The 24,648-nt window shown below is 45.1% G+C and overlaps 1 protein-coding gene across 2 annotated transcripts in view; it reads right to left on the bottom strand.

Annotated features, from left to right (window-relative positions):
• PAX2 (paired box 2) overlaps positions 1-24,648 on the bottom strand; it is a gene marked incomplete at both ends in the record, with an annotated part of 85,367 nt that overhangs the window by 46,898 nt on the left and 13,821 nt on the right. For both annotated transcript variants that reach the window (XM_082308191.1, XM_082308190.1), the window contains 2 exons: positions 1,816-1,935; positions 4,142-4,227. In XM_082308191.1, the coding sequence (XP_082164317.1) occupies positions 1,816-1,935; positions 4,142-4,227 (206 nt within the window). The remainder of the gene's footprint in view (positions 1-1,815; positions 1,936-4,141; positions 4,228-24,648) is intronic.

The raw sequence follows: 24,648 nt of genomic DNA, 5'->3' as shown, positions 1-24,648 counted from the left end.
TAAATCAAATCTGGGATGAATTAAGGACAGACACAGAGAGTTGTTCTTACTGTCAGTATATCATTGTGAAGTGTCACAGTCTTAGATGGCTACTTGGTTGTTTCTGTGTTTAATTGTACTACTTCAAAAAAGCTCAGGTTCCGAGGCTGGAAGTGACTGTGTGGCTGCATCTAAAGTGGGACGATCTTTCCAGGTATTTGGAAAGAACAGGCGCTAAAGCCAGATTGAACTACTTCATTTCAAAATGAGATACGGTGGCACTGTATTGAGAGCTGGTGATCACCGTGCTGGACTGTATGAGAACAGGGGTTCACAAAACCCCCAAATAACTGCCAGGAGGTTTGCACAACCATTAGAGAAACTTGTCACTCAGTTTTAAGTGTCACTATTTCCTGTATATGTAATGATGGGAAATGCTGGAGGGGTTTGCAATGTTTGCAGTCTCTTATTCCTGACATTTTTTGACTTTGAGTCATTGACTCAGCCCTTCCATAGCTACACTTTTCTCTTAGCTGGGCCCTACTGCCATCTAGCTGGGAAATGGATCTTCCTCTGGGGCCTGATCCAATTTCCAATGACATCAGCAAAAATCTCCCCATTCGTTTTAATAGGAGCTGGATTGGGTCCTTGCCTCTAGTTTTACTTTGTATTAGGGAGAAAGGGGTCACAATGACTGCCTTTTATTTTTGGGATTATTGTGTTTATTTGGATCAAAAACTTAGAGATGTGAACCTCACCAGAACCAATGCTGAGAAAATTACTAGCAAAACCCCAAAATGCAGCATGTCTCTCAGGAGAGCTGTCTCTTCTCACCACATATCACAGCGAACCCTCACGTTCTCTTGCACCGCACAGCCGTGGGGCTACAGCACATGCAGCACACTGAGCAACCTGTACTGCTAAGAGGTCCCCCCATGCAACAGGCAACAGTGGAAAACAACGTACTGAAGATAGGGCTGAACCGAACAAACTGGTCAGGCACTACTCTTAGAAAAGTTCACCTCCTGGCCCTCAATTTTTGAATGCATCAAATTAAAAGAGCAAGATCTAAGAACAAAAGTTTACAAAGCCACCATAAGAGCACCAAGACCCACCCCTCCTGACTCAAGTCTATCTACACCTGAGGCTCCAGCTTTTGGCTCGTATCAGGATTCACTTTGCCCTGAGTCCTTCCCAGCAGGTAGGAAGGAAAAGGAGATAGCTTAATCCTAATTCCTTAGAGCCCTAGCGAAAGGCTTAGATAACAACCTTAGGGTCACAGTACTCAGAAGACCTCCTGTTCTGCTTTCAGGCTGTTGCAAGCATGGCAGTTCTGCTGTGGTAGATGCTACCCATTGAAAACTGGGCCCTTATGATCACCAGCTAATGTAGCTCATGGCACGTCACAGGGCAGGAACTTGTTTGCAAGGGGAATGAAAGATAACTCCCACATTGCTGGTGCTTCTCCGAGATGGCACTTTGTTTGAAAATGAGTGAGTCGGGGAAACCATGTTTACCCGCAGTTCAAAGTCCGGGCACCTGCTGGCACCTGGGGAGTTCAGTTCCAGCCGTTTCCAGCAGTGAATGAACTTGGGATCAGCTCCAGCAATGGAGACGGCTCTCTGCCTGCCGAGCAGATGTCTGGAGACGCAGCCTGTCATGAAAGGGCCTCGGAAGAAGAGCATTCCAAGCCAGCAGGGCAGTGGTGGGGAACTGGTCTCTGTTGCTAAAACTGATCTAGCCCCTGGAGCAGCTGCAAACCTTGGCCTGAAATTGGAGCCTGTACATGGGGACAAAGAATATAAAAGGGAGGATGAGCTTCTCCCCTCCCCCTACCTTCATCACGTTTCCTCTTCTCGCCATTCGACCGAGGAATCCCCAGGATCCCGTTAATGGAGTAAGAGCCCACTGGATCATTGGAGGCACTGGAGACTGGAGGGGATGCTGTGCTGGGCACTGGACAAAAGGAAAAGGGAAAAAGGGCCATGAGGAGAGCAGCACAGCACTCAGGGATCCCCCAGCTGAAAGCTACGCCTGCCACCAGTCTCATAGGAAAGCCTGGGCACTAAGCAGACTCCCAGTCCCTCACACTGAAGGACTCATACTCGCCCTACTGATAATGTTGCTGCATCCCAGCTTTGCCAGTCCGTTCCTATCCCGTAGCTTCACAGCCTTCCAGTACAGGGCTATTAATAACAAGCAAGTGAATTCCATCAGGAAGCTAAACCTCGTTGTTATATCCCAGTTCAGAGCAGGCTTCCCAGCGCATGCCTTGGTAACTGAGTGCAATGCTGCATAGGCCACATTCTCTGGTGACTTCCTAGTCTATGCATATTTTGCCAGATCATTTCCGCTCAGCTTTTTTCCACCAGGAGTGCGCATGTTCTGTCTTAGCCAGACCAGCCTCTTAGGTGTCCACCCAAAACACCCATTGAAAAATTACCTTCTTAGCATAGGTTAGAAGCACTTCAGTGTTGGGCCAATAAATTCAGTTCCCTACTAGAACAAAGGGTGAGTTGGCGATACATACTCCAACCCAGATGAATAAAAATCTAGTGTCTTCCTTTTGCACTGACCAATGTCAACTGGCAGACTCCTCCTGCCACTCAGGGCTGTCCAAGATTGCTCATGAGTTTCCAATATATCAGAAATGACAAGTCATCCAGATTAGAAATGATCGCTTCATGATAATCAGGGCTTTAGAGTATAGAAGAAGTAGAGCTATGCATCCAGTAGGCATGCCCGTTATGTCCCGGTGTGCCCCAGTAACTGGGAGAATATCCCAGTTCTATTACAGGCCACTACCCATCATTCAGCTCATAAATTTGAGCAACCTGGCCTAGTGGAATGTGTCTCTACCCATGGCAGGGGGGTTGGAACCAGATGATCTTTAAGGTCCCTTCCAACCCAAACCATTCTATGATTCTATGATTCTATAAAGCACTGACCTGAAGCAATCAACACCTCCAATACAAGCCTTCCAGGATGGAGCAGAACCTGTCAACACTGTCCAATGTAGACCCACGCTTCTCAGTACATCCCAGAGCAATGAGAGACTCCAGTAGCAGCACTCATAATCACTATCCCAGCTCAGCCAATGCATTCCCTAGACATTGCACTACTTTTCCAAGAAGGAATAATATCTGCCAACTCCATCTGTTGTGGTCAGTGATTCCCAGTCCAGTGAGCAAGTCCAGATTAAAAGGGCATCCAGAAATGCTCTTCCATACTGGCCCATTAATTTCACTGTGCTCTTGAAAACAATTCGTGTACAGGATTATATCTGCCAGCTCTGTCCCATGCAGACCAGCACTTTCCAATAAATACTTGTATAGCAGCTGATTCTCAGTAACCCACAGTATCTAAGACAGTGTCTTAGGCTATGAATAAGCCACTGTATTTCACAGTATCCTAGAATACTGCATGATTTTTCCTGCTCTGCATTGTTACTGGATAAAGCTATGCTAGCAACAGCAGACGTATACACCATACAGCCCACAGAGTGAAAAGTACCTCATCACACATCTAGCACAGTACCTTTAAACACAACAGACTAGGAGACATTTGGTCACTTTATTACAGCCTCCATCTTCTGCTCACCTCGATAAACCCATCTCCCCCAGCAGAAAATGCATTTTCTCAGTGAAATACACCCATGGGATACCTGACTGCTGAGCTAAAACAATGAAGAACTCAGTTGTGAGGCATCAGGAATATCTTAGCTGTGTCTGTGTATTACTAGCTCTAAGAAATGGGCCAGTTCCAGCGAAGGGAGAGAAGAGAAATTGGGAGAGAGAGGGGAAAAGAGAGTCAGAGTAAGAAGGAGACAGAAGGTGAAGACTGGTGCTTAGACAGGATAGCGGTAAATACTTCTCTCTAGGGAGGCAAAGGAGAGAGCATGAACGTGAAATGGATGTTAAGGCAGAATCACTTTGGGCAAACCCCTACCTTGGGCTGGTTTCTCTGCCATGATTCCCTTTTCTGCAATGCAACGAGGGAAACAAAGAACAGAAACCTCTGATTTCCATTGAGGTTTCTTTCCCCCCACCCCCTCCTCCCTTTTGCTCTGCTTAGCATCTGCTTGTCAGACTTTGTTCCCTCAACTAAACTTCATCCTCATTTCCACTTGTCCTGTCACCACCCCTCAAGCCAGTCTTCTTACCGATAGTATGTCCTGGTGCAGTCACACCTGTCCCGCTCCCGTCTGGTGTTGGGTGAAAAGGTTGCTGAACTTTGGTTCTGATGATCCTGCAAAAGAGCAAAACATGTTCAGAACTCAACTGCAATTTCTCTGTGGCTTTGCATACCCACGATCCCAGCTGTCAGAACCTGAAGGCCTGATCTGAGCTCTGGGTGCAGCAGAGTGGCTTCATTTGCCTTCTTGTGGTCCTGATTCTACTGATTTAATGGTCCAGTTCCCAGAGAATTGTCCTTGTTTTGTTCTGTCATCTTCTCCCCAAATCTGGGTATTCACTGCATAACTATGGTACTCAGTGAACGAGCTAGGATCTCCTGTGTGTTAGCAACTGCATTATCATTTATGATCTGATCTGTCAGCATGGTCACAGGGCAGTCTTTGTAGCTAACAAACAGAGCCACTGCTCGATTTACAAATGATGTAGATTTAATTTTGTTGTGTATCTAAAAAATACCTTTCTGGCATAGAACTGAATGCTTTGAACTCGTGGAAGGCTTGCCCAAAGCCCTTGCCCTTCATAAATGAGAAGGTGGGAGCAGAAGGTATCTGTAGGAAGGGTGATCGGATATAGATCACCAGGAAAAAGCAGCTCCAGCAAAGAGGGCAAAAATTGGTGTTTATCAGGTGGTGAATGAACTCTGCATGGGCACTCAAAAAGATGTCTCAGTGAATGCCACAAAGCTCATAATGCAGCTCAGGATGAGAATAAACTGAACTGTAATTGTCAGTGCTCCATTTCTTGTTACATGGAATCTTTCACCTCTAGGTCGCTGGTTTAAATCCAGCTGAGGTCAGTGGTGAAAGAAAATCACTAGCACCTAGTACTTGACTGGCAGGGTCCCTGCCTACTGGCCGATTCTGCGTATCTGTGACTCAGGAACGACCGTCTCACCAAGGAACTCGGCAAATAAGCCATGACCTGTGGAAGCCATGGAGACCAAATTCCCTTCTGAGATTAAAACGAGCCTCTCCAATTAGGGTGGAAGCTGCAGATGCTCTCCAGCCTGAGTTTCTGGAACTCTCAGCCCTGCATTATATTAGTGTTAACTTCTCCCCCAAAGTCTCTCCAGAAAGTGAAAGCAAATAACACATTCTCCCTGCCCACGCCAGAGCTTCCCTTAAAGATTTGTTCTAAAGAGTAAGTTGGCAAAACTTCAAAGAGCAAATGTGTGTGTAGCGGGCGGCATGGCATGGATAGAGATAGGCAGAGAGGTTGAGAGGGCATTTTTGAAAAAGCACAACTCCTGAGAGTGAAACCTTCTTAGGAAAAGAAAAGTATTTCAGAGCATATCACCTCAGCACATTGGGAAACTCGGATACACCCATGGTGAAGCCTGGGCAGTAGCTGGAGCGGCAGAGAGGCTGCCTGGGACGTAGCTGGAGACAGGGAATGTCAAGGTTCTAGCTGGGGATGGAGATCCAGATCCTCACCCCATATAGGTCAGTGGTACTAGGGGCCCTAATCTATAGCTGTTGAGGACCTATACAGAAGGTGTCTGAGGGCCTCAGGGCCAGACTCTGAGGTCACGCTGATTTGCACTAGCTGAGGTGCTGATCTGAGAAGTCTGTGCTAGGGCAAATAATAGAACTTTTTTCTTCTTTTCTGTTTTTTTTTCTTTTCTTTTCTCTTCTCTCACATTCCCCCTAAAACCCCCTGAAGTGCCACTCTGGTTGTGTGAGTTTATTGATTTCCCCCAGCCCAGAGAAACAGAAAGAGGGGATGGGGTGCAGGCAAAGGGATGGAAATAGAAAGCTATAAATTATTTGTGACAGGAAAGCAATAGTGCCAGAGTGCTGAGCACAAGTCCCGTGTCACTATTAGATTCCTTTTAGCCTGATGACACTGTAAAAGAGGTTAAGTGTCTGATGGAATCGTACACCTTGGGGGCAGGGGCAGTCCAGGAGCAGAACAAGCCACAGAGAACGGGTATATCAATTCTCCAGGCCAATAATATTCCCCTCATTGATCGCAACACAAAGTTCAAAAATCTCATTATAGCCAGGCAGACCTGGAACTTTTTAAAAATCAATAGAGTGATATAATGTATGTATACTTTGTATAAATGTATCTATCCATCCATCCATCCATCCGTCTATCCAAAATCTGCCTGAGGGTGTCTAAGTTAACCTACACATTATACGGTGTTATGTTCTATTGTAGTGTAGCATAGTGAATGGATTAGAAGATTTCCCCTGCAGCCTCAGATGACATATTATAAAACGTCCTGTTAGCACTGAGGTGACATCAGACGGTTCCATTCATACTGAGATATGACATCAGATTCGCCGTTCGTACTGGGAGGTGGCATCAGATAGCTCAGCTTCTACTGAGGGGAACCATAAGATGAGCCTAATTATACTGAGATGGCCGATCAGGCTGTGCTGAATCATGCTGCATGAAAATTGCAAAGTTTCAAAAAGCCATTTAGAGTAAAACCAGCCTGTGGAACAATGGTGGTATAAAATGCCTGTCCATAATGCTTCAAAAACCCAGGCAGGGGATGAAGAGGAAGGTTCAATTTCCTTCCCCGTTCAGTTCATGGTCTCTCGGCTGAGAATGCCAGTTAGTGCCAGTTGTGACTGTGTTTACTGAGATGTGTCCATTAGGAACTGGAATGAGACTCACCAGCTCATTTCACCAAGTAGCCGTCAGCTGGTAATGATTTTCGGTCACTACCAACCAGGGCCAGATTTCAGCTCGTGACCCAGAGGTGAAAGGCTCTGCTCAAAAACGTTCCCCTCCTAAGAATGAAACTGGTTTTATGTCAAGAGAAAGTGTCTGGAAACAGTGAGCAAAGGGGAGCCGTTCTGTTTGTGAAACGTCCAGTAGTCAAATAATTCTTGGCATCAAATGCACAGCAAGTCTAACGAGATCTCAGGTAGAAGGTATTTCCTATGGCTAAAAGAAGAGGCAAGTCATGAAGAGGTTCTCCCCAGCAGTGCTCCTTTGCCCTACAGTCACAACCGAACTCTAGTGTTGTAAGGGAAAAGGAGAAATTTCAGGACCCAAATGCTTGGTACAGAATATGCCAGTGCATCCCCTGGGTCGATTCATTTAAGGACAGTGATATACAGCAGAATAGCTAGGCATCACTGCTGCTGCTTTAAGAGGTTTCGAGGGAGTCTATCCTACACGAGACCACCTAATGAAACAGCAGATGAAAGATGAACAGAGCTGACCTGGTCCTGTAGCAACAGATGCAGCATAATAATGCTGTCTTTAAACTTTGGGATTGCTGAAAGCTTCTCACCCTTACCAGAGACTGAAATGCGCACTAAGCCAGCTCTGCTGCCTCAAACCTAGGATTTCTGGATTACTGCTGTGTAAGAGGGAGCAAAACCTTGATCACCTCTTGCTGCCTTGGTGGCTTGTTCTTGCCTCTAGACACTGGAGAAAGACAAGCCTTTTTGCAGAACACTTCCTCAGCCCTTCCCAAAAGCAGAAAGGACACAAATCCTGGCACACCAGTCAGCAGTGTGATTTCTTGAAGTAAATGCCAATATTTTCAAACATCTTTCTTTTCTCCAAAAGAAATTGTCACTTTGGACTAAATTCATCCCCGCTCTAATTCCATCACAGTCAGTGACTCCAATAACAGTATTTGTGTTTAATTAGGGGCATAAACTGGTACTCACTGTAAATTCCCATTTTTCATTTTCCAGTGGGAGGTTTTTGCACAAGTTGTCTACTTTGAGTTTTGGAGAATATACGCAGATTTAATACATAACCTTCTAAAGTTTTAGCAACAGGACATTTATAGATCTTTGATTGCAGTAAAGCAACTGAACTTCATTTCACAATCTGAATTTAATATGCGGTATTATCTTAAGTAATGGCATATAATGTCATTACAGTACATAGTCTCATACTGTGAATTATACATCCATTCCTGGAATTCATGAGTTACTATAGTTGGCTTGTAGTAACTCTTTCTAGAGTTAATACTGTATACAGCTCCAGCTGAAACCAACTGCCTGTTTCCAAATGCCTTTGACTTTCTTAAATGTTCCTCATTAGATCATGAATTCCCAATGTTTGATTTCTATTTCGTTATTTTCAGCAGTTTAAATGCAATTCCTTTTGCTGATTCTGAATACAGATGGACAGACAAAAATCATCTCTCCTAGTATGACAATCGTAACAAGCTCTAATCAAATTTGGTCAAGAATGTAGAAAGAAATATTAGAAGTTAAAGTGAGCTGAGCCATAGTCCTTTCTGAGAAGCAGAACTTTCTTTCACTCCTTGTAAATAAGCAAGTAAAAAATAACTTCTAAACCTGTCCAGAAATCATTTGCTAAAAGAATGACAGATCATAGGAAATGTCCCCTGCTTCTCTGACATTTTTATTCAAACTCTCTTATAGCCTGACATACTCTCTGGTTTCTCCTCTCTTACTATTGCTGGCAGAGTCTTTAGACAGTATCTCAAATAAAAAAATCATGCTAGGGCTGATCAGAGGGAGATGAGGTAGGTCTGAATCATCTGGAGTCCCAACCTAGCAATTCTTTTAATCCCGGAAGAACAGAGTGAAGTTGCACTAAGGGAAAGAGTGGAGTGTCCTGCCGCCCCAAGGAGACCCTGGCAGATTTCAGAAAGCACTGGTGTCCTCACTTTGATCATGTTCTTTTGTCATGGATTATTTTTCAGAGTGGAAGGATACACTCAGCAGAGCACCAAACTCCTTGTAATTGTTTTGGAGTATTCATATTTTAAATGCTCCGTATTAGAAGCACATTACAAGACCCCAGGGTGTGCATTACTGGGCAATTAAAGCAGTTCTTGGAAGGCTAACATTGCGAAGCTTCAGCCTTTTCTCTGCAGTGTGTCCAAGGGAGGCTGTGATGGCCAAGGAACACACACCCTGCTGTGCCGCACTGCTTAATTAGCGCAGGGCTGTACTGCTGAGCCACGGGCTGTGCCGGCGGTAGAGACAAGGCAGCCTGCAGGGGACTTGGTGCAGGGCTAAGTGAGACGGTGATGCCTTCTCTGCATCAGATTGTTTCCTACAAAACGGCTCGTGACCATCCTAGTGATGCTGGTGTCAAAGCATGCCTGAGGAAAAGAGGGAGAACATGGGATGGGAAGAGGCAGCTCTGGGCTCCTTGGTGACAGCCCCCATGGAGCCAACGATATCCCACGTGCAGATTGGTGCTGCGCAGGCATAAAAAGCTTTGAACGTGGCTTTGGCTCAAATAGGAGAGAGTTTTATGTTTCTGTGCATGGGTCAAGACACAGCTGAATTCACCGTTGAGCAAAAGAAAGGGGGAAAAAAAGTCTTGTTTGCACAAACAAAGTTCAAAATGGAAAGCAAGCTTCATAGCATGGTGGAAAAGCAACCAAGGGATTTGGGGGGTGAAGGAAGGGAAATAGAAAGTCTGATAGAGCCTAATCCGACTTAGGGAAAGGGCTTCAGTCCCTTGCTCTGTCATGGACCTCTCATCAAGACTTTGGACAAATGGCATTTCTCTCTGTGCTCTGTTTCCTGCCTGAAGTGTGAAGATAGGAGCATTGCCGTGCCACCTGGGGCACAGTGAGGACAGCTGGAAGGAGGAGTGAAGGGCTCAGACTCTCTAATAACAGGGGCCAAGTAAGTGCTTCAGCGAGCTGTAGCACAGTATTGGCTTCGTTCCCCTGCTTGAAGCAGAAGTGACATGTACCCTGCTGACAGTGGCTGTACGTGAAGGGAAGGGAGGTAGGCAAAGGCAACAGGAGCTGTATTTCAGCTGCACTGGCTTTGGTGGTCGAATTTGAATTTGCAGCAGCAGATGTAGTTGGGAAGATCAGAGCTGCAGTTGCCCCCCAAAAGCCACAACATAATTTCCACTAGGATGTGGGGGGGCAGTAGCTTCTCCTACTGCTCTCAAAATCTACCGCAACACTTGCAACCCTCAGAACAACAGCTGACATTGGCAGGAGCAGCGGACTCATCTTCCTTGCTAGCTGGCCTGAGGCTCTGGTGCTCCCTGCCAAGACAGCAGAATGCCTTCAAACCCTGCCATATTCAGGGGCCACGAGCAATATTCACACATTCAAACTCTCTACTGTCATGAAAATTACATTTCCTTCTCCCTACCTTTTGGAAAGGGAGAGAGAAGAAGGGTGATCATGTATTACATTAGTATATAAGCACAGGTATGACAGATTAATTAGATTGATTAGATAGATAGATAGATTGATAGTCCTAAAAGGGGCCTGAAGAGGGATTATCTATTTTCCTGAAGCTTCTAAATAGATGAGAAGTTGAAATGGAGATGCCTTACATATCTCAAAACACAATCCCAGCCTTCCCTGAGATTTGACTCCTTATCTGCTGTTAATCTGTGTAGGTCCATCAACTTCACTGGAGCTACACTGCCATCATGCCTGAAGGCATGGGGAAAAAGGTGCCACTTGGTTCCAGGTTAGCCTGCTCGCTCCAAACACGAGAAAGCCCACTCTCCTGCCCTTTTCTCTCACTGCATTTCTTGGCTGCACTCTGAGGAGAGGCAGAATTCACAGCAGCAGTTTTGCTATCTGAAGGGCTTAGAGAGGAGCTAGGATTTTTTTTGTTGTTTTAAACCAGTGACCCATGATGACACCATATGGTTTTATTTCATTTAATTTGAGCAGAGCATTAACGTTCAGCTTCTAGCAGATCTCTGCCCATTCCAGTTCTGCTGTGCTACACGGTACAAGTCCAGATGTAAGGAAGAGGGGTGGAAGGAAAGAAAGGTGAAGATGCCTGCCTTCTGGGAGGGCGGAGATCTGCCAGGCAGGGGGTTGGCCTGCCAACTCATCCTGCTGAGCAGTAACACACAACCTCATGCCGCTGGTACTGATGGGGTTGACAGCGGTCACCCCTATGTGTATAGGTTGCCTAGCCTGACCTCCCAGAATAAATTGCTGCATTAGGCTTTAAGAAACATTTTCCCGTTTATCCAAGTGGATTTGTGTTAGTGTGCAAAACCCACCTGGGAAACAGAAGGTGTGCTTGAGTAGGTGCTGTGTTGTGCAAAGCTGGGGCTACAGAGCCATCAGGACCCAGGCTGACTGGCTTAAAGCTGGCTAAAGCGTATCTACATGAGCTGCAGTCATGCAGTGACTGCAGCATAGAAATGTCCTCAGGCAGGTGTTTCTACTTTTATTACACTCAGTTCACATTTGGAAGGCTTTCTTTGCAGTCAGGAAAGCCAGAAATTCATTAAAATCGAAACATCTAGACGATGTCATACAATTTACAAAATATTGGAAGCAAACTTGATCCTGGGTGTAGATGTTTGACATCCTGGGTTTAAGGTGAATTAAGGAAATCTTAAAGGACAAAAAGGGTTCAGCAGGTCTTGGACACAGAAACACAAGCCTGGGAGGAACCACCTGGGTCATCAAGTCCAAATTCCAATATCATAGGCAACCATGGAGCAGACATTCAACTCACAGCACCCACGAGAGTATCCATCCCTGCAGCTACAGACCTACGACTCCCGCTCAACAAACTCATAATCTCTGCAACAAAAGACCAAAAGCTTCAAAAATGACAACAAGCCACAGGAAGCGAGCAGGAGAGAAGCATTGCCAGTGGCTAGGTCCCCTTCACTAGCAAGAGATTTCTGTCATGAAATTTTTGAAATCTTAGGAATTAATCATTTTCTAAGAGTACGCCTACACAGCAATAACTGCAGTTCAAAGCGACATCTCCTGTTACCTACGGACTGGCTGGTTTGGGTCCTGCTAGCAGCGTTGCTGCAGCAGCATGGAGCTGGCGTAGGGCACAGCCCCACGAGCTGCCAGCACACCGGTGACTGCCACGCAGCACGGGCCGGAGCTGTCAGAACAGCGGCTGTGCCAGCAGGTGAGTTAAGAAGACCTACAGAAACACATGGGCTTGCCAAGGTTAAATATCTTAATCTGGAGCATGGGAACTTTTAATTGAAATCTTTGCTTTGAGCCCATTCCCAGTTATTAAAATTCAGGAGTCTGTGCTGAATTCCTTGTGGACATTCATTTTGATTAACAGAAGACATGTGTGTACTAGGAAAGGAGTCTTGAACTGGGAGGAATCGGAGAAATGTAGATAACATTCTCAACTCTCTTGCAAGTTATGCCATACCTGGTATTTTGTGTAAAACCTCAGATCTTGAAGATAAGCAATTATTTCAGCTTTCATTTAATACCAAGGTATTTCTGGCTTTCATGGCTATAAAGACCAGGTGGAAGTGGGACCTGGCTGCCTCCCAAGGGGCCAGAACTGGAGGCAAAGGAAAAAAAAAACAAACATTCTTATTTACAGCCTTGTGATTTTTATGCCAATCTCTTGGTTTTGGAGGGTATTGACTCTTAACTTTTGGGCTTGGCAGCATTGTGTAGTCGTTGTGTATTATCTCTGTATCCTGTAGAGTGCTCCACTGCAGTATGTGCCCGCGTGTGTTGGGTAAGTAAACGATTCCCTTTGCAGGGGCGTCATTGTGTGTTCCTCCCTTAACGTTTGTCAGAACGGGTGAAAATTTCATAGTGGAGCCCTTAGCAGTAGAAGACATTTGCCCAAAATCAAAACAAAAACAGTGCTGGGAATGTGTCACTTTAGATCTAATGTTATTTTTAGCTTGGGTTTTAAAGAAATGACCAAAATTGTGAGAAGAATTTCAGCCTTATCAGAATGGAAAAATTGGGGGTTTTCCCTTTAAAATGGCTTTTTAGGGTGAATGAGAGACTATGCTAAAAAAATTAAAATTAGAATAATATATTTAGATTGTATTGAAGCAGCAGGTTCCAACTAGACTGAAATGTAGCTGTAGAATTTTATTCAAGTTCTTATTCAAAATTAAAACCACATTGAAAAGTTGAAAATTTCCACAGAGAACCTGAATCTTTCCTTTCCTGTTCTAGTCCTCACTGCTCTTGGTATTATTTATTCCTTGCTTTATCATGCTGCCCAAAGCAGCCAGGTACAGGCAAGCACTTCAGGGTGCGGGTGCTACATAGGCTCCCAGCATAAAATTGGTGCCCATCTCCAAAGAAGGTAGTCTAGTTTTCATACTTATAGGACAGAGCCATCTTTTTATAATGAAAGGACAAAGCTGTAGCCAGTCTGCTTGGCTCATGTAAGTCGCTATCAGGTCTGATGTTTAGAGAATACGAGCTATATGTTTGTTTATGTATCTATATTGTGTTTGCAAATGCACTAGCATTTGTCTCTTAGTATGTTTTAATTTATCATACAATATGCATACTTGTTTGTCTTTGCCTCTAGGTCTGTATTTATAACTGTGGCTATATGGAGTTAGACATTTGGGTCACATATTATATATTCAGACCCCATGAAGAATTAATAAACATTTATTCAACCAATACAGTTTTTAACAAAGTTTAATGGGCAAATAGGCTGTTGAGATCTGCGGCTCGTAACTATCAACAGCTAGCTATATGGATGTTTTTGTACAGCACCAAGCACAGTTATTACAAATAATAAGTCATAATCACCTAGAACTCATCTGTAACAAGACTATAATATCCACTATGTAATATCTAACATGTCTGAATACTGATATATAATTAATGTGGAACCTTACTGTATTATAAGGCCTGTACCTGTGTGTGCATTTGTGTAAGTTTGTGAGTGCAGATCTGCTCTATTTCTAAATCATATATCTGGTATCCATCTGATTTACTGCAGAGCTACGGGTTTCTGTGGGCCTTCAGCACCCTATTCTTACTATCCTTTTCTGTTTCAGTCACGATGGCCGATAGAGAGTCCACTGGACTTTTGGGTCCCCTTTTCCTGGCCCCTGTATAAATATAGTCTCTGTCCACAGGAGTTAGCAGTCTAAGGGTTTACCTGCATATGACTATGCAAAATAACTAATTTGAATTAACTGAATGTGTGAAATTAAAGTGGTCTAGTTAAACTACATTACAGCTCTGACTCCCTTGTTTAGAATTAAGGCAGCTTTAATTTAGTTTAGCTTAATTCACTTTGGGAATGAAGTAAACTAAATTCAATTTAGGACACTCAAATTTTGAATGAGCATCCGAACAATGTTTTAATGCTTTTAACCAATGCACTTGCAAAGTTAATTCAGATTAATTTTCTCATTTGCCCCTGTGTAAACAAGCCTGTTGCCTATTCCCTGTCAATGAAGCCATCTCAGCTGAGACTCCTTCAACAACTCCACATTGACAAACAACCTCCCAAGAGCAGCAGTTTAAATGATCCTCCCACATGCACAAGTGTTTCCTCATCCCTGCATCCCCATACAGGCAACTTTTCTCCCCAGGAGCTTTAGTGATCTCTAAGACTGATTTGTCCAAAGCTTGACACACTGAGCCAGGCACTAGCTGGGGTAAACATAGAAGAGGAGCAATTGTCTAACACTATCTAAAGACCTGAGTTATAAATATTTAATTATTCAAATTTTACAGTTTAGGTTTTTCCAGTGGAACATGGTATTGCAAGTTACAAGATATTCTTTCTGAAAATCAGGATATTTTAGAGAATTTTAGTGATTTTATCCAGTTCCATTATTTCAAAACATGGTACCCTTAATGTGAATTAAGTACTTGTTCACCTAATGAATCAGAATACCTCCGCCTGTAAATTAGCATGTATTTCATTTTCTGATCTAACTTAGATTGGATGAGATCAGATGCAATCAGGGTTCATAAGTAGAGGAGTACAGAGGAACATAGGCAATGGTATTTAAAAAACTATACTATTTTTACATTTTTTCTTGAATATATTGTAGTCTAAGAAGACAGGAGGTAGCATAAGGTGGCCCAAAGATTTTATCTTGCCATTTTTAAAGGGTGGTTGCAAAATCAATCATGAACAAAACAATCTTAGAAATAACACAGAAGCATATCTTTAATGCAAAAATGTTAATCTTTCTAAAGCATCATTATGGAAATTTCAAACTTTTAATTACCTTGCTTAATTTTAAAACGACACTGTGTATTTGGTCAAAAGACGTCTTAGGAGGAAAATGTTGTCAAACATTATTTTCATCACAATGCAAAAAAGCCCTTGAAAAATTGCCTTTTGGAAAATCTCAGCTCAGAGAGAGCACCTGCCCTAAATCTTTGCTAAAAAGTCAACCAGACAAACAAAACCCAAACAAAGCAAAGAAAGCCCACTTAAATATCCCAAGCCATCAAGTACTATTTGATTAGATGGTTAGGCTATATTTTTGTGTCCTTGTTTCTTATGGAGTTAGAGCTAATGAATAAATGTTGTTTGACGGCTACTAGAGTCTCAGGCCTTTGACTGGTAGAAAATTAGCATAGTTTCACTGAAACAGTTACCAGTACAATATAATAAGGAGACAGTCCTATACATTAATATGCTTGTGCAGAATGCATTTGAGTGTGTGCATATCCATTTATATGCAGCTATCTAAAAAGATACCATTGTGAGTAAAATCTAGGTTTGTAGCAACACATCAGTTTGCGTGACTTTTTTGGTGTGGATATACAGCTGTACGAGGCTATACTGATGTATCAGTGCATGCGTGTATGTGCTTGTGTATTTGCACGCACATTCATTTGCATGTATGTCTGTCTGCAGGTGTGTTTCTACTTCTGTGTGTAATCTGGCTGGGGTGCTTTCTGAATAGCAATGAGCTCAGTAAAAGCATGTATGTATTTGTATCTGTGCATGCGTCTATCCGCATACGGATGGGCTTGCGTGTCGTCTGTGGATGCATTTCTTCTTGTGTGGTTTGTGTGTCCCTCCTGTGAGATGGATGCCTTCTTGCAGTCTGATCTCAGTCACTGTGTGTGCTCTTATTCCCGTAAAAGGCAGCATCCTTCAGCAGCGAAAACACTAACCGGGCATCAGGAGACCTGGATCCTGATCCAGCCACCCTGTTGATGGGCTCTGCGGCTGAGCAGGCTCTTTTAATTCACTCTGTGCCTCAGTTTCCCATCCCATCTTTTTTTACAAAGACTGTGGACGTAGACTGTCTGCTACTACATGGGCATGTGTAACACCGTATGTGATAGGCTGTCTAGCTCAGTCAAGACCCTGGGTCCCGAGAGGATCTTCTGATGCTATGCCACTGCCTTACAGTAATATTCATCCTTGCACATGCCTGCCTTTGTGTGTTGGTGTTTGGCTGTCCATCTGTGTACTTTGTGGCTGGCTATTTGTAGTTTTGTTGAAGAGTTTATCTATCTCCCCCATGTACATACAGAGCAGGAGGAGGTGGAAAGGAACGAGTTATTAAATGCCAAGTGGATATGCAATAAATCCCATTGATTTTACAAACTCCAACTTGTCTTCAATCTCCTTCCGTTCTTTATCCTGGGGGCATTGCAACAAAACCCTATTTTAAATACCTTTTCTTTCCCTTCCCCCCTTCCCCCTCCTCCCACTCCCCAAAAAAGTGTCAATATTTTATTTGGATTTTTAACTTCGCTCCATAACAGTTGTTTGACCTCCTGACTCATGTGAGTCACATAAATTCTGGGACTTTATTCAGGAGCCATGTTCCTGCTATTGAATAAGCAATTTGGGAGGGTGAATTAATGACTTGTGCTGTTGCTGGAAAGTCCCTGAAGAAATATTAAAATTGCTTGCAGACTGAATCAATACTCACTGAACACCCAGCATGAGGACCTGGGCTTTTTAATGGCTACAAGCAGCGGCACTTGGTAGAGGAAGGGGAATTCCTGTACACACAACGCACGCAGGCACACACAACCGACAGCAGTCTTCCCCCGGCCTTGCTGGCATTTTCAATAGTGGCATATTCTTGTGCACACAACCTGGTACGAGCTGATGCCTGCTGTGCCAGGGAAAGGACTTAGAGTCCGGTTCCCCTGTCTCCCTCCCAAGAAGATCATGCAGGATTTGCAAAAGCTGGCCGTTCTGGCCTTGTGTTAAGCGCTTGGGTTAGCGTGGTCTGGCACAGTCTGCGAGGCGCAAAGAAAGTCGATTATTTGTGCCATTATGAGCATGTTTTATGTGGGCGCTTTTTTCCTCTCTGAAGGGGAAAGACACTCGTGCTGTGATAGATTTGGGTGTGCTGCCATGGTTTGGGAAGAGGACTGGGCTGTTTTGCAGAGGCACATCTGTGAGATGGTTTGGGTGCTGAACAGCATTTTCATCCATTCATAGCGTGGATGCGTTGCATTTCTGATATTCAGTAGGTTTTGTTTCCTTAATGTTGGCTTGTGTTATGGTGAGTCTTGAACGTCATGCGCCCCTGCTTGTGCTAAGAGTGACCCCATGATGCTTTTGGTCATTGAGCAAAGGTGTCACTTCACTGGATCAGTCTATTTTGATGGCTGTGGGTGCAATCCTGCATGGTCCTGAGTGCCCCAAGGGTCCAACAGCCTCGCTAGGACATGAACGTGCTCAGTGCACTCCTCGCTGAGGCTTTTACTATTTGTTACTGGCTAGGCTGACAACAGCCAGATTCTGCCCACACCCTAAGTTTTGCTCTAAGCCCCCTTTGGCAAGAGTGGGTTTTGTTGTCAGAGTTTTCCAGTCTCCTTTGAGAACGCGGCCCCGTGTTTTGCCATTGTGGTCGTGAATGGCTGTTTTGTATTCGCTTGTTGGGCGGCTGTTATTGTGTATTAACACCAGGGTGGGTGCGCTTTGTATGACCGCATGTCTGTCTCATTGATTCCATCAGTATTATTTTGTAATCGTGTGTCTCTGTGATTGAGTTAGTGTGCATTTCAGGGCTCCTGTGTATTGAATAATGATGTCAGGGATTGGGTTGTTTGACTGGGTAATGGCCTCTTTTCAGTGTTGTAAGTGAACGTGTCCTTCTCCTGTTTCCCTGTCTCGGCTGGGGCAGGATCATTTACACTAGGTGATTCCTTAAGATGCTCACATGCACTAGAAGAATATCCCTTTGGCTCCCGCGCTCTCCCTGCCAGCGGGGCGAGCCGAGGGTACGCCGCTCGCGTGTGGGTGACACACGGGGTGGCACGTCTGGCTGGTTCTCAGCCACGTGCTTCAAGGTCTGTGGCCACGTACTTGTGAATAACCGTGTGTGTGTGTGTCAGTGTATTTCTAAGGCTACGTGAGTATGTCTACATGTGTGTGCGCCTTCTGGTGCACTCAGGGGTTTTGCTGAGACTTTTCAGTTATGTTTTTGGATGAGTCTCCATATCCTAGGTTTCTTCACAAATATATGCAAGACTATACTGTGCAGTTTCAAATAGATTTGACTGAATCTGTGAAGGGATCTATAAATGACTACATATGTCTACAGTGAAGTGCACACTTGCCTTTGCAAGGGTCTTCTTGTGTGACTTTCTATATTAACGCATAGAAGGGCATCCGTGTCAGTTAGCAGATGCCTCTGATCTGTGTGTGACTGCCTGACGATGTTCCCATGTCTGAACTGACCTGGGTCTCTTATATATGTAAGAAAGAATGGGATTCTATGTCAGCAGCATTTAGCAGTAAATGTATGTGCTGAGAAATTTTAAACGTACAATGAATCTCTGAGTTTGTGCAATAGCTTCTGACCTGTGTGGATATTGTGCACTAATGCCCTGAGACAGTGTAGCCACATTTGGTCCCTTGGAAATGAACAAGAGAGTTCAGTTATTTTTCAGCTGATGATTATGTGTCATTGCCTCATGGATTTATTTGCTCTGCGCAGGCAATGTGTCTGGCACTGGGCCTGTTCTGTGCTTCCTCAGCCATCAGGATTTGGCCCAGCAGCAGTCACATCCAGACAAAGTCTGAAAAAGGCTGTGAAAGATCCAGAAAACTTCCAGAGAAAGCTCTCAGCTGTACCCTCTCACCAAAATATCCTGTCAGGGAAAGACTCGTGACCAGGTCATCTATATGGTTGGGATTTAGCAAGCCAGTGAGTTTAGCTTATATTTTTCAGTGAGGTTGCTAACAAGTAACTCCTTACTCCTCCTTGCATTAGCTCAAGCCTTGTTACTTCCCCTGCCTCCTTGTTTGTGCTCTCCCACTTTTTCCCTCTTCCTCCTCTGTATTCCTGCCTGCATTTGACCTTGAACAGACGACACCATCCTTAGCCCACCCCCTGCTTTACCAGCTCCCACCCCTCACACTGGGGCAGCAGCATCAGGGTAATAGGGGGAGGGAAAAAATGAGGGAGTGAGGAAGGGAGAGAGGGGGGAGAGAGGGAGAGAGAGAGACCTGTTTGAAAATAATTGGAGGCTGTTAAACAGAGGAGCCCAGCATATCACTCTAGTAATGGAAATAAATTCCATTGTATTTGCATTTTAATTTTCCACATAAACAAAGGCCTGGAGTGTGCTGGCTTCGCCAGAATCACCGGCCAGAATTTAATTAGAAATGAAAAGTTTATAGGGTCCTCTTTAATGCGATTAATGCACAGTTAACATTTATCACATACATATGCTGGAATCGCCTTTTTTAAGCAACCACCGGCCATGAAATGAATTTCTTTTCAACTTTTTTAGCGTGCGTGAGGAAGGCTGTCTCTGGTGAGGCGGTCCAGTGAGCACACTCCTGACAGCTTGGTAAACTGCAGCCCACAGAGGCTTAGTAGCCCCCATCCTCACTGAGGAAAGTTCAAGGTGGCTTAGAGGGAAGCATGGTCTAGTGGTTAAAGCCTGAGGTTGGGAGTCAGGGGATCTGGGTTGTATTCCCAACTCTGCCACATGCTCACTGCATGACTGACTTGCTCTCAGCGTCTGTTTCTCTAGGTGTTAAAAATAAAAGAGAAATCAGCTGGAAGAAGATATCTCAACCACAGACCCCTCTGTCTCAAGCTCTCCAGAAACTTGCCCGGCCCTGTTGTATGGGGTCTAGATTGGATCCTGCACTGCACTGGCCTCTCAGCTCATCTCTCCATGCCCGAGCATCCCTACGCTGGCCATGGGGACAGGGAAGCGCCCGCAGCACTCGCCCGATGCGAGAGGCTGGGCCTCCCGGAGGGGCTTCTTTGCACTGCCCCGGCTGCCCGCGCACGCCAGGCAGCGCTGATCCCTGCCGCATGGGTTTGTACGGGTCTCCCATTGCTTGTGTGGGATATGCATCTTCCTGCCAAGGGGCATGAGGCAGGGGTGGAACAAACTCTGCCTGTGCAGCGTGGGAGCCCTGGCAGCCCTGCTGTGAAGGGACCTGTATTCACTGCTGAGGCAGCTGCATGTTTCTTAAGGGGATCCTCTCATGCTGGTTTGGTCCAAAAAACTGCTAAGAATGGCTTGTGAGATACTGGAGCCGTCAAGCCTGAACCTCAGATCCTAACATAAACCTAATCAGGAGCAGCTACCAGCCCTCCTTGTGGTAGGGGTAATTATACCTCTCTCACCCTGAGGGGGCCTGAGAGGTCGCCCCGCGACTGCTTATAAAAAGCTTTGAGCTTGTCTGCACGGGGACGCTAGGAAGAGCAAGTCTAAATCCAGACAAATTATCAATATCCTTCCCTTGCAGAGCACAACGCAGAGATAAAAGGCCAAAGGTGAACGCCTCCCCCGTGAGCCCCTGCCCCTGCCAGAGCCAGGAGGGCATCAGGCTTGTCACCTCCCTGCCCCCTCCTGGCTCGGGGACCATATCGCTGCTGGTGTCCCCATTGTCCCTTCCTGATGCCCCCTCTCCTGCTCTGGCTGTGTGACAGGCGGGGGCTACAGCCCCCCCTACTCCCACGCTTCCTTTCCGGGCTTGCAGACAAGCAGAGCAAATAAACCAGGCCCACGGACACAGAGTGTTAGCGTGTTAGGGACACAGCAGGGGAAGGAGGAACATGAAACCTCTATTGATCCCTTGAGGAATGATGTCCCTTCCTTATCTTATCAGATTCTCTTCACTCTTCAATTATAGTCTGTTGAAATTGGCCTCTTAACCCAAACAAGATAACCTGGGTAATGAGGAGAAGAGTGGGAGGGGAGGGGAGGGTAGAGGAGAGGAGAGGAGAGGAGGGCAGAGTCCAGTGCATTAAACTATGGCTATCATTAGAAATATCTCCTTTAGCGTAACCCCTTCTGCCTTCACTATCCCCAGGTATGCCCTTCTTGCATCATGTATCAGATGAACTAGCACACGTCCACTCCCTGACAAATATATCATGCCATATACACCCCTCATTCCCTCAGATGCACTAGGTGCCCCCAGCAGGCACATGTCCCCACGTTTGTATGTGGCATCTCTGTGTATATGTGTACCTGCCCTGCCATATGCCTTCTGTGTTCACACATCTCAGCAGATGCCACTCTGTCGTATGCACACACACACGTGTTTGTGTTACTGACACTGCCCATCCCACCAGCTGCATTCTCAGCACGCTGGTGGCATGGCTGCCATAGCACCTTATCCCCAGGTCTACCCAAAAGAACTGCTGACAAAGATATGAGCACTGCTAGGACCCCCCCATGCATCTGTTGACAGCCGCAGTTCATCAGTGCATTCACACAACTGGGAAGCAGTCGCACAGTATCCTGTGCAGAGCCCCACAAAACTAGTCAGGCTTCCCAAGACATGTATTGCCGTGCCTTTGCTCGCCCCTGTGACTCCCTGCATGTAACTGCAGAGTTAACGACGTTGTTTCCAAGGATAAGACTATTCTTAGTTCTTACACAGACCAGTAATGCCTACTTACTATAAGTCTATACTCCCAGCTGGACATGTTGCCCTAGTGATATGCCCACGCTCCTCCTTGTACACATGTCATGGGGTATAGGGCATGTCTCGCCCAAATATCCATTACAGAGAAGATTGTCTGGTGGAACAATAGAGACTCAGCAGTCTATCTGCACAAATGCTCCCGGGTTTCCATGCTCAAATTACTTCACTATGCACAGAATGATGCAGGAGCACATTCAAATGGTGCAGAAGGTGCTTTCATTTTGGAAAGGTGGTGCTCTAAGCAGTACAAAGGCTTCGTTTATGGGGCTGGCACCCTCCTCTTGCACTCTTCTAAAGACTGTATTGCCCACGATCACTTTATCCCCTGCCTTTCACTGTGCCGGGGGCATTTCCTTTCCACCTGAAATGCACCACACTCCCTTCTATTCCATGTCTCCCTGTTTTGCCCGCTGGACACCAAGACCCATAGCGGAGTCACCCATAGGCATGTATTTTCTTTAAATATTTGCAGGTCACAAAAATTAATGTAATCCGCAAAAGGGGGTTAGAATCATGGCAGTCATCTTTTTACAAATTTACACATGCTCTCTCGTGCAAGCATACAAACTCAGCCACGCAGTTCCTCCCTGCTCTCCAGCTCGTGCACCTCACAAGACTTTGCGCACAGCCAGATACACTTACTCTGTCCCCATCCTTGCTGCCTCCACATGCGCAGATCCCCGACTCAGGCACACATGTAGCCTGAAATTGTTAAAGCCACATAAGGGAGTTGGATGTCAATACTGGATGAGTCTCTGCATGTTGTTTGGCACAATGGCCAAGACTGCCTTCTGTAAAACCACAGCAGGTCTGGTTTTGACACTATCCAAGTCAAATCTGCCTTAGCCTTTCACTCCATCCTTATCTCTTGCCCTTTCTTCCCCCAACCCCACCCAGCTGTGCTCTCCACCCTCTCTGGAAGCTTCGTGTTGTGGCTGTCTGTCTGCCGGAGACAACAGCACAGATATTGTCTCTTCAAAATTCTAAATTTGCTGTTTGTTCTGTAGGGAGAGGGAATTTGTTATATTGTTCATTTTCCACTCCGCCTCTGCCTGCACAGCCTTGGCCGTTTGTACATAGCATGTCCCAGAAATACACTTCCCCTATGCACTCAGTATGCAAACATGATCTCCTTTTCTTCAGAAATATTATTCCTGCCTTTCCTCTTCTCTTCTACATCTCCTCCCTTCCTTATTGATTTTATGAATAAGTGTATATGTATTTTTTGTGTATGTATAATTTATGTAAAAATGTATGATTTTTCAAGCTCAAAAGTCTAAATTTAAACAACCAAGAAAGGGCCTAAATTTAGGCAGATATTAACAACAGGCACTATTACATAGCTACATTGTGCTGCGGTCTTTCTTTTTAAAGGCAGATGACCAAAAATTGTTCTTAAAAGAATTTTTAGAGAAACATGAGTATGTTGAAAGGCAATAGTCCCTTTAAGAAGTGCCCAACTATTAGTGTCCAAAGACTCTATTGCAATTTTAAAGAGAGAGCTTGAAAATGGGCAGTGGGGTGATGAGGTTGCCCTCATATTTCAGCCCAGCTTGAAGAAAATGAGGACTAGTTCCAGGAATCAAAGGGCGGGGATATTAACACCCCCCTGACCAGAGATGTGGGGGCTGTTATTGTTGCCAGAACCATCCAAACCACCCTGAAGCTAGAAGTGGTGCAGGGCACCCTGTCTGACAGATATGCAAGGGTTTCTTTTGTGAGTCTGTCATCTGGTCGCAGTCTCTGCTTTTCCTTTTATAAATTAACGAACATACATCAATCTGCCTTGCAAAACACGGATACCACCCCTCTCAACTGACATACAGCGATGGGCATTTTGAGCAGAGCTGATAGCTATTCTTGATGCAATTTGCCTCCCAACCAGAGATGGAAGTTTAACCCTGTGCCTTGGACCCTGCAAGGAGGGGAGGGTGCTTACCTTGGAAGGAAGAGCAACTGTTCAAAATGGAGCCAAAGGAATAAAAACTAAATTGGCCCCCAGGAGAGAACAATTAATAGAGGCAAACTCCATCATATCTGTGTGTGTATGCATATGCGTGTGTGTGTGTTGGGGGAGTTGCTAGAAGCCTGGGGAACAACATGCTGTGCAGATTTTAGAAACGCTACAGGAACTGCAGAGCTAGGGGATGACAGCAGCAAGAAATGTCCTACTTCTATTTTTCGTACAGGCAGAGACAAGCCACCAGAATCTCCCTTCCTGATTTAACAGTGAGGTTTGGGTAAATGTTTCATACCTAGCATTTTCTGGGAAGCATATCTGTGAACTCACAGTCCGTTAGCTCAGGCTTTTGGCACATCACTCTTTCTCCTCTCTGTCAAAACTGGTACGCACATAAATCCCAAGCCAGACAGAGGACAAAGGAATATCCTTCCCCGACCACATTGAACTCCCGCATACGCTTCCTTTAGCCTACCAGCATTTTGTGTCACCGTCTGTGTGCCTGCCCAGAGATACATGTTCCCTGCCATATACCGATATACTCATATGTAGTATCCAACCAGCAGGCGCGTTTCCCCAAAGGTACCTATCTGCATTGCACTCACAGTCCCCATATAAATGTCCTTTAAAAAAACCACAGTATAACTCTGCTTTTTCCTTCCCTATACCCACCTCTGAACACATCAATCTTTCAGATTTGCCTACTGTATATATAAATGTACCCTCTACGCTCCTCCTATCCCATCACTCCTCCTCAGTACCTGTATGGACAGACATATTCTGTCCGTATTTCTCAAACACTTCATGCATACATCCTGTCATTCTTCACACCCCAACCACAGCTATTCCTCTCCTATGGCTCCAGGATTGAACTATTGTGTTGTCCATTTCCCAGTGACAAGGGGTCTAGTTACAGGGTTATTTATTGGTTTTCATGCAGACAGATGGATCT

This window comes from Platalea leucorodia (assembly GCF_965183815.1).
Source record: "Platalea leucorodia genome assembly, chromosome: 4".
NCBI lineage: Eukaryota > Metazoa > Chordata > Aves > Pelecaniformes > Threskiornithidae > Platalea > Platalea leucorodia.
This window is presented reverse-complemented; position numbering and strand designations above follow the sequence as displayed.